Source organism: Macaca nemestrina, chromosome 5 (genome assembly GCF_043159975.1).
Source record: "Macaca nemestrina isolate mMacNem1 chromosome 5, mMacNem.hap1, whole genome shotgun sequence".
NCBI lineage: Eukaryota > Metazoa > Chordata > Mammalia > Primates > Cercopithecidae > Macaca > Macaca nemestrina.
In genome coordinates, this window is record NC_092129.1 from 81,432,424 (window position 1) to 81,443,441 (window position 11,018).

General features: G+C 34.2%; 1 protein-coding gene across 13 annotated transcripts in view; it reads left to right on the forward strand.

Moving 5' to 3' along the window:
- LOC105478786 (HECT domain and ankyrin repeat containing E3 ubiquitin protein ligase 1) overlaps nucleotides 1-6,719 on the forward strand; it is a 127,086-nt gene extending 120,367 nt beyond the window's left edge. For 7 of the 13 annotated variants that reach the window (XM_024791926.2, XM_024791924.2, XM_011736426.3 and 4 more), the window contains 2 exons: nucleotides 4,407-4,534; nucleotides 5,073-6,719. In XM_024791926.2, the coding sequence (XP_024647694.1) occupies nucleotides 4,407-4,534; nucleotides 5,073-5,263 (319 nt within the window). In that variant the 3' untranslated portion in view covers nucleotides 5,264-6,719. The remainder of the gene's footprint in view (nucleotides 1-4,406; nucleotides 4,535-5,072) is intronic. The other 6 variants (XM_011736427.2, XM_024791928.2, XM_024791930.2 and 3 more) reach the window with 1 other exon arrangement.
- Nucleotides 6,720-11,018: the final 4,299 nt, after the last annotated feature.

Genomic DNA, 11,018 nt, shown 5'->3' on the forward strand with positions numbered 1-11,018 from the left:
GTCATTGCTAGCAATGCTGAAAAGAGGTGTGCTATTCATTATTTAGTTATGAAGTGTGGCAAATCCACACTTGAATGGAGGTGAAAGATGTGGGTGAAGAGTAGAAGCCAAGGAAGCTGAGGGGAAACAACACGGAGCTAGCTTCACCCCTTGGACGGAAGAATCCACCTTTCAACATTGAGTCTAATTAGAGCTCTGTACTTTGAGTTCAAACTGAGAAAGTTTTAAGCTTTTTAAAATTTTAAATTTTACCTCGAACTCCCAGTCGTTAGTATAGATATAGTACTTGTCGTTCAAAACCAAAAGTGCAAATTTTTTTCTTTTTTAATTTTTGGAAAATTCTGATTCTGTATTAGTTTTATTTAGATACTGATGTATCTTTCTACAGGTCTGTAGTATAATTTAGTGCAACCTTACTGAAAGATCAAATGTGTTCCAATTGTTGAACCAAGAATTAATACAAAAAGTGATTTTTAAATATTTTTATAGTATTGACATTAATATTTCATAGCTCTATAAGGCCATCTTTAATGTTTTACTGTTTCATTATCCCTTAATCCCTTAAGAATCAGACTTGATGATTTCTTTTTTTTTTTTTTTTTGAGAAAGAGTCTTGCTCTGTTTCTTAGGCTGGAGTGCTGTGGCACAATCTCAGCTCAGTGCAACCCCCGCCTCCCAGGTTCAAGTGATTCTCCTGTCTCAGCCCTCCCGAGTAGCTGGGATTATAGGCGCCTGCCACCACGCCTGGCTAGTTTTGTATTTTTAGTAGACATGGAGTTTCACCATGTTGGCCAGGCTGGTCTCGATCTCCTGACCTCAAGTGATCCACCTGCCTTGGCCTCCCAAAGTGCTGGGATTACAGCTGCGAGCCTCTGTGTCCGGCTGATTTCTTTTCTTTTCTTTTTTTTTTCTTTCTTTCTTTCTTCTTTTTTTTTTTTTTTTTTTTTTGAGATGAAGTCTTGCTCTATTGCCCAGGCTGGAGTGTAGTAGCTTGATCTCAGCTCACTGCAACTTCCACCTTCTGGGTTCAAGTGACTCTCCTTCCTTAGCCTCCAATTACAGGTGCACACACCACTTTGCCTGGCTAATTTTTGTATTTTTAGTAGTGACGGGGTTTCCCCATGTAGGCCAGGCTGGTCTCTTAACTACTGATCTCAAGTGATCCACTAGCCTCAACCTCCCAAAGTGGTGGGATTACAGGCGTGAGCCACCGCGCCCGGCCAATTACTTTTTAAATAAAATAGAAGTATGCCATTTTTGTTTACTGTAATTTATACTGTATAATCTAAGTGTCATAATATTCAACCAAAGACTTTATTTTTCTCATACATACTTATGCCTGATGAATTATTATCTTAACATGATCAGATCTAATTATATAAGTAGGGGGCCAGCCATATTTATTCATAGTGTAGGAAAAGAGGAGTAAGGTTTCAGGAATGGCTCATGAATAACAGCTTGTAGAATAATTTTAATTAAGATGTTAAAACTAGAGGATCTTCTGAATTTTTAGCTTACTGTTCAAAATTTACTTGTGTGAAGGACATTAGATTGATCATACTTATATTGAAATACTGTGCTATAATTTGTATAAAAATCAATGTCAACATTTATTTTCTCATCTTGATAAAATAGTTACATTTAATTTGAAATTCTACAACACAGGATATTCAGAACGGCTTGATTTTTATCCCTTTTTATGTTTGGTCACCTTGTTAATTTTTGGGGCAAAAGTTAAATATATAAATTAACTAACGTTGAATTTTATTTCAACTTACAAAGAGATATAGCCAGATGTTCTTTATATATTCTCTTGCTATTAGTAGGAATTGTTTATGCATTAGTGTCTTAAAGCAAGATTCAGGCATACTTTTAATATTGCCTTAGTTTACTAAGGTAAGCTCAAGAATTTCATCAGTAAACCAAACCAGACGACTTCCCAGATAGAAGAGAAAATTGCTGTTTTTAGGGATTCTTTCATATTGGATTGTTAAACATTTTTTTCCCTGAGGATGTATACATATCATCAGTGATTTCAAATAGACAATCCTGGTACATTTTTTCAACTTTGTGTGTGTGTGTGTGCGTGTGTGTGTAAATGCATATCATAAAATCATTTAAACAGTTTTTAAGTGTGCACTTTTGTGGCATTAAGTATTCACATTAATGTGTGACTATCACCACCGTCCATCTCCTGAATTTTTTCATCTTTCCCAATTGAAACTCTGTACTCATTAAACACTAACTCCCCATCCTCCTTCCCTACCCACCTCTAACAACTACCTATTTTATGTCTATGAATTTGACTACTCTAAGAACTTCATGTAAGTGGAATCATACAATATTTGTCTTTTTGTGATTGCTTTATTTCACTTAGCATAAAGTCTTCAAGGTTCATCTATTTTGTAGCACGTGTTAAAATTTCCTTCATTTTTAAGGCTAAATAATACCCCCTTGTATATATACACCACACTTTGCTTATCCAGCCATCTGTTGATGGAGACTCGGGTTGCTTCTACCATTTGGCTGTTGTGAATAATGCTGCTATGAACATGGATGCGCAGATACTTCTTTGAGTCCGTGCTTTCAGTTCTTTTGGATATATACCCAGAAGTGGAATTGCCTGATTGTATGGTAATTCTGTATTGTAATTCTGTTAATTTTGTTGAGGAACCTACATGTTGTTTTCCACAGAGGCTGATCATTTTACATTCCCAGCAGCAATTTCTCCACATCCTTGCCAATACTTGTGACTTTCTGTATTTTGTTTTTTTGATGTTTTGCTGATAGTCATCTTAATGAGTGTGAAGTGGTTTTGATTGGTGTTGCCCTAGTAAATAGTGATGTTGAGCATCTTTTCATGTGCTTATTGGGCATTTGTTTATCTTTTTTTGGAGAAATGTCTATTTCAATTCTTTGCACATTTTTAATCAGGCTGTTTTGGGTTTTTTTGTTTTTTTTGTTTGTTTTGTTTTTTTGCTATGGGAATTCTTTATATGTTCTCAATATCAATTTGGTGTCATATTCAATAAATCATTGCCAAATCCGGTGTTATGAAGCTTTTCCCTTATATTTTCTTCTAAGAGTTTTGTAGTATTAGCTCTTACATTGAGGTCTTCAATCCATTTTGAGTTAGTTTTTAAGTTACTTAGTGTAAAGTAAGGGTCCAACTTCATTTTCGTTGTAGTGAATATTCAGTTTTCCCAACACACTTCGTTGAAAAGACTCTTTTCCCCTTTGAATGTTGTTGGCACTCTAGTTGAAAATCATTTCATTATGTATGTGAGGGGTTATTTCTGGCCTCTCTTCTCTTCTACTGGTTCATGTGTCTCTTATCTTGGCAGTATCACGCTATTTTGATTACCACAGCTTTGTAATAAGTTTTGAAATCAGGATATGTGAGTCTGCCACCTTTGTTGTTTTTTTTCTAGACTGTTTAGGCTATTTGAGGTTCAACTTTTTTTTTAAGTGAACTAAACTGTGCTTTATTTTATAAATCATATTTTTAAGAAAGTATTTTAAATTTTATTCAGATGTTTGCAAGTATGTATTTAGTAATCTATACACTAAGTGTTCCTTTGTCATTATTCTTATTTATCCAAAAAGCACTGTAGCACCTCATTTTAAAAGCAATAGAATGTTTTTTAGTATCGGTTTAATCATGATACATACACAGGCTAACTTTAGAAGAAATATTAATTTTATTTTCGATGTATATATAACTTGAGAAGTTGTAATTACATCCTCTACAGTCATGTACCCAAGATTAAATTTTCTACTGATGTGTTATGCATTATATATTAACCTTCCTGTGGTCTCTTGATGTTTGGTGATGTTTGAAAAATATGTTTGTATTCTGAATATCAAATCAAAGAGGAATATAAAGAATTTTTCAGTTTTTCCACTATGAAAAACAAAACAAAACACCTTTAGGGCCTAGATATTTTTCACAAACAAGGAAATCATTTGGATTACATGTCAGAGCATTTATTGCTTGAATTAATCAAATATTAATCTATTAACAATTTAATGAATGTCTACTCCAGGCATTTTGCTAGCCCCAGGGATATAGATGTAAATATGACTTGTTTGGGCTCTCAAATAAGCCCCACTTCAATAGAGAGCCACATGAAAGCAAATAATTGTAAATGTAGCATGCTAAATGCAATATTGAGGTATGTGCTGTGGCCAGTTGCAAGCATAGTGTAGCTATGGAAATGTGGAGGGGTGTCTCCATGGAAGGTTGCTAACTAATCACAAAGCAATTTACAGTAATGAGTTGGGGTTTTGTAGACAAAAAATGTCATGTTGTCATTGTCCTAGAGTTGGATATATTTCTACCCTAACTTAGAACTTGAAATTTATCTGTCACAAATATCTTTCTTTCATGATTACAATGTATTAAGATATAAACTCTTAGTTCCAGGGTCCCACATGGTGGGTTTGCTAATATCATGGGTGGAAGTGGATTGCAAAACTTTACAATCGCTGCTGTGCCATATACTCCAAATCTTTTACCAACTTCAAGCACATGGTATGTTGAATTGGTTTATTTAAATGCTTTACAAATTGTTTTGATTAATTTTGAATGATCAGAGGTCTAACTGTTGCTGCATTGAGAGGAAAACCTCAGCTGTGGTCTTACTCCAGGATTTTGGAATCATTGATAACAAATTATGTAGTTTTTTGTGCCCCTGTTTTTGGGAGGGAAAATGTTTGAGGAAACCCTAATTCCCTACAATTTAATTGACTATAGTTCAAGTATCACCAAAGTTACACTATCATAAGTAGCACTGAGTTACACACCATCACTTCAAACTAAATTGCCCTATTGCTTATTTATTTTAAGCTGAAAAGAACTTATTTTCTTCCACTGCATTTGCATGCTGAGAGAAACTGCAATGCAGCAGATTTTTTCTTCTTTTTAAATACCACTTTAGGGTTTTTCAATTTGAATGCAAATTTGAGAGGATGGTTTTATGTTAATTTTGAGTAGTGTTTTCACTTCTAGACAAAACAATCAGAAATTTTATAGATTTCCTGTTTAATGGTGGTGTATTTTTCTTTTAAAGCATCAACATGCTCAAGTTACCTGAATACCCAAGTAAGGAAATACTCAAGGACAGACTTCTTGTGGCACTACATTGTGGCAGCTATGGTTACACAATGGCATAATGAAGTCTGGAAAACTCATCTGACTACTGATGCACAATTCAGAATGGCAGAAGTAATTTGGGAAAATGTCAACAAAAAAGCAGCCTAAATGCAACCCATAGGCAGGGCTGATGCTTCAAATTTATAAAAGATCATCAGGTTTTCTGTTTCTGTCTTTTCCCTTTTATGTTTTCTCTGTTTGTGATACAATTAGAAAATATAAAATCACAGTAGATTTTATTTTTTAAAATGCTAATTGAAAGTAGTAGAGACTGTCCTTTTTCGTAATTAATTTTATCCAAGATTGTATTAAGGCAAAATCTGATTCTACATTCCACCTCTGCTGTGTAACTGTCTTGTTAAAAGGAGGTTTTCTCCTAATTTCTGATACATTATATGAGGTCATCCAGCTGGTATGTTCTTTTGCATGTAAAGTACCATTTATATTTTAGAAAACTATTGTATAGAATGGATTAATTTAGATTGTCTATAAAGCCACAAATATGTATTTTCCCACAGTGTATTCTATATTACAATGATTTTTTTAGCATTTTAATATTTTAATATACATTGTAAAATTTAGACTAACAGTTGATGAAATGACATCTAGTTTATATATTAAAGCTTACACTATATTGTATGAATTATTTGCATCTTTCAGTGGCCAGTTTTCCATATGTACATATTATGTCTCAATGTTTTTCTTATGCCTCATTTTAATTTATAATGAAGGTAAAATTAAAATGTATTTTACTACATTTCTTTTCATTACTTTTATCTGTGAGCTTTGACACATCTGAAAAAGTAATCTGATGTGCAAATTATAATTTAAATAGTTAATTTTTTTACTTCTTAAATTCGCTTTTCGTCATTAAATTGTCAAGTTCAAGTGATATGTGCCTAATATCACTTGGGTGTTGGGTTTTTGAATTTTTGGGTAATCAGTTTTATTTTGAAAAGACAGACTTGAATAGTTACAGCATATGTTTGAACAGGAAGTAGGAACATGCATACACGAAGAAATGCTAACGGAAGGATTTGTAATGTTTAGGATCTTCCCTTGGAAACTAAAAATAGTATATTAATGACATTACTGTTTGTAGAATGACATATGCAAATTTTCTCATAAGCAGCCATTATGTTTGTCAGTAACGTTTGAGAGACATGTAAATTGAAAGTTTTGCTAAATTATGAAGCTCCTTTAATACATTGGTTTTGGTTCTCTTGTCTTTTCTAAATGTTAACAAAATATATCTTAACAGATTACATGAATTTAGGAATTATTTAAAAATTACCATTAGCTCTAAAATTAAGATTCAGATGCTTTATTTATAGTAACTGAAGCTAATAATGTTTTATGTTTTGATTTTTTGAAATTTAATTGTAGAAGTCACTGCCTTCTGAGTTTTCCAATAGATAACCACTTTTAATACTATATTGCTTATAATACTAATGTTTACAGATATGTTTCTGTTTATAACCATACAATACATTGGCTCTGTCATATTAGTTTTTTTGCAAGTAGTTATGTAAAAGAGATAGATAATAAAATATTAAATAACTGAGTGTGGTGGCTTATGTCTGTAATCTCAGCGTTTTGAGAGACTGAGGTGGGAGAATTGCTTAAATCCAGGAGTTCAAGACCAGCCTAGACAACATAAGAAGGCCCATCTCTATGAAAAATAAAAATAAGCTGCACATGGTGGCATGTGCCTGTGGTCGGAAGGCTAGGTGCGAGATAGCTTGAGCCCAGGAGGTCAAGGCTGTGATGGGCCCTGATTGTGTGACTGCACTCCAGCCTGTGAGACTTCGTCTCAAAAAAAAAAAAAAAATATATATATATATATATGTGTGTATATATATACACACACATATATATAAGAGTATTTTAACCATGAATTTGAATAGTTTGAAATATAGATCTGGTTATTTCAGGATTTATTTTTTCACATTTTTGAGAGTGTAGTTTAATATAAAGAGATTTTACAAAGATTAAAAATACTATTTGGAGGTAGCATCTTTCTAATTTACTCCATTCTCACAATTTCTTCTATATATGTAGATGGATATGTTGAATGCAAGGTAGTATAGAAAAATGATTAGATTTTTACTTTTGGGAAAACCAAGATTATATTAATAGGAAAATGACTCAATTCTTAAAACATGGTAGTTTCATATAAGGAAGAAAACAGAAATAAAACACTCAAAAAGAACATAATATAGGGAATGTACAGGAAACTGATTAATGAAAATATCTGGGCGGAGTAGATTAAGTTATCCAAATAGTTTGAGGGGATAGTTATTAACCACATAGTTAATAAAATCCATTTTCGAGTGAACCCCAAAACAAAATGTAATAGAAGGAAATCCCAGCTTGGAAATAATCTGCTGAACACAGCCTCTACTGTTCAGGCGGTCTTCTGCGTATTGGGGAAACGCAAGCTTTAAAGGGTAGGTCACAAGTTGGAGGCCCAGTAGATGATTCCTACTCACATGTTTTGTTTGTCATACTGTCTGTAAAATTTTGAATGAGTTATCAACATTTTACAAAACCTGAAGATTTCATGCAGAAGTCAGGAGTTTTGGGTCCTTTTGAGCAATGAGGCAATTTGACAATACTGGGTGCATGGGTGCGTATTCCTACAAAGCATTTTTAGTACTCTGGAATTGAGTAAATGCTGCTACTTTGAATAACTAAATGCCCTATCCAGCTTGCCATTTCCTCTTCTCTCTCCCTTCTATTTTCTCCCGTTTTTGTTTGTTTGTTTGTTTGTTTGTTTTGTTGTTTTGTTTTACTCTGTTGCCCAGGCTGGAGTGCAGTGACATGATTTTGGCTCACTGCAACCTCCACCTCCTAGGTTCAAGTGATTCTCGCTCCTCAGCCTCCCAAGTAGCTGGGATTTTAGGCATGCACCATCACACCCGACTAATTTTTGTTTTTTAATAAAGACGGGGTTTCAGCTTGTTGGTCTGGCTGGTCTTGAACCCCTAAGGACCTCAAGTGATCCGCCGCCTCAGCCTCCCAAAGTGCTGGGATTATGCCACCACGCCCGACCAGTTTGCCATTTTCTTAGCCCAGCATGCTTCACAACTCTATGTTATCTTCCTGGCCATTGAAAGCATTGGAGTCTGCTTTAAAGAATCTATCAGAAGTGTTCCCTTGGATTGTAAATTGCTACAGATTGTTTGGAAGACAATTTGGTAGCACCACCAGATTTTTTCAATGTACGCAGAGTCTTTGACACAAAAATTCTAAGAATTTATATCTTAGGGATCCACTTGTTCATGTATATAAGGATATTTGTCCAATAATACTGAAGCCTTGTTTATGATAGAGGAAAACAGAATAACTTCAGTGTCTATCGGTAGGGGGCTGACTAATAATGTGTCACAATCATAGAGTAGAATACTAATTAGTATGTTCAAAGAATGAAATGGATCAATACATACTGATATGTAAATGTTTCTAAGGTATGAGTGAAATAAAGTATATAGGAGAATGACGTGAAATAAAATATATATGGGATTATGGGCAACAAAAATTTCTCAGGAGGTGAATAAGAGGCTTGCTGTATCTGGGAATGAGTTGTATAGTGGGATGGACTTTTCCCACTTCATAACTTTTTTCGCCTGTTTTCTAAATCATATACCTGTGTTATTTTCTGTATTTTTTATATATATATAAACATTCACTATCTTTAATCCAGAAAAGAAGTATCATTAATAGGTTTTTTGAATCTATAAAGTGCCATAAACAGTATTTTATGTAGTGATAAACAGTATTTTCATAATCACAAAACTTACAATTTTGTTTAATGTGTTTAATTTAAAACAAGTTTAAACTCTTTGTAAACAGTTAAAAAAAAAAAAAAAAAAAGGAATGCTCTCTTGCCCACAAGGTTGTTTCCACATTGCCTGATAATTAGCACTGTTTTTAGCTCTCTATAATTCTACCAATTAGAGATTTATGACTTCTCTCCCTTAACTTTTTTAAATAACAAAAGGGGTACTTAATACGGGAACATCTGCAAAGCGCAGATTAGTGTACTAACTGGTAAAAAGCAATAAATTATAATTCTACTACCCAACAATTGTGTTATTTTTCTTCTATAGCAATTCATTTTTTACACAGTTGAGTTCATAAAGAATATACCACTTAGTATCTTCTTTATTTACTTAGCATTTTGTTTTCAACATTTTTCATGTCATTAAAACTTTTTTAATTAAAAAAATGCTTTATCTAGAGATGGAGGTCTCTCTATATGTTGCCCAGACTGGACTCGAACTCCTGGGCTCAAGCGATCCTCCCACGTCAGCCTTCCTAGTGGTTGGGACTGCAGCTGCATGCTACTGTGCCTGGCTTGTTTGTAAACATTTTGTGGAATGGTGGCATGATGTTCTGTTGTATGGATGCATTGTAATTTACTTGACCATGTCTCTAAAATTAACATTTAGATTTCTAATATTGTTGCTTTTATAAATAACAGGTAGCCTCTCTAAAAACTGCTTATAGTCTAGGAGGGATAATATTGTCTGGGTTATTTGTTGAAATGTCCATCAATTGCTCTGTGGTCATAGAATTACTACTTGAAGGCTCAAGAAAGGGATGTTGGAAGGAGGGACCCTTTGGTAGTGGGACAGCAGCACAGTTAGGGCTAAATGCCCTACCAGAGTGTAAGAAGTTATTAAGGGAGCCAAAGCTGTGTGATGAACGTAAATTATTTTAATCATTGCCTACCTCCAGTCTCCTACCCAAGAACAGGGGAGGAAACTCATCTTCTTTATGACACAAGCCCCATTCACAGGACTCAGCACTTGAGCCCTTGCTATTATAATATATTGTATAGTTCAGCGATGTCAAGGATCATTTATGCTCTTGTGAGCTGAACTAGGAACTTAGCTTCACTTATAATGTTTCCAAAACTTAGACTTACAAGCTTTTGGGGTGCAACCCTTTTGTCAATTGGAGAGTGTGTAATAACTTTCTTTATGAATAGGCGCTTAGCTAATAATGAAAATACGAGGCCAGGTGCAGTGGCTCACGCCTGTAATCCTGGCATTTTGGGAGACCAAGGGAGGAGGATTGCTGAAGGCCAGGAGTTCGAGACCAGCTTGGGCAACATAGACCCCCGTCTATAAAAAATATAGATAAAAATTTGGTTATTTTTACCACAATGTAAGGTACATCAGTGTGTATCAGTAGTCAAGATTTTTTCATGTGAAACATGTTTCTCTGTTCTCCTGCACTTCCACAGTTCTTAGGCAACAAAATTCACTTTTAAGGTTAACAATAGCAACAGAAATTCCAATGTTATGATTTGTTTTAAGCTATTTTAATGTGAGCAGATTTCTGTTAGAATGTCCTTGGTAAAAGTCTTAGGTACTGAGTTTTTGTAACCTGCTTACTGGTCTGGTGTAAATTGGCACATTCTTATTTCTTCAATTTATAATTAGTCCCTTCATTTTACAGGTGAGAAAATTGGAGACCCGGAGAGGTGGTGACTTGTGCAAGGTTTCCGGGATACTTGTTAACCAAATGAGAATTTAAAACTTAGACTTTCTGATTCTTAGTCCAGTAGGGTTTCTGTTATTCCATGCTGTCTTTTAATGACATAACTGCATTATAAAAAGACTTTTAGAGAAACACCTGCAGCCTATTAATAGTCATGTATGACAAGCCTGTTGAGAAACTATAACTTAATAAGCTGATACTTAAGAGTGATTAATAGGACTGTATTTCTTCTCTCTCACTGTGCCACAACAAGCTAGGGTGGGTATTTTATCATCGCAAAATGAGAAAGAACAGATGTATTGTCAGATCATAGATCATGGGTAGTCATTAACTTTTATTATCTTTATAAAAA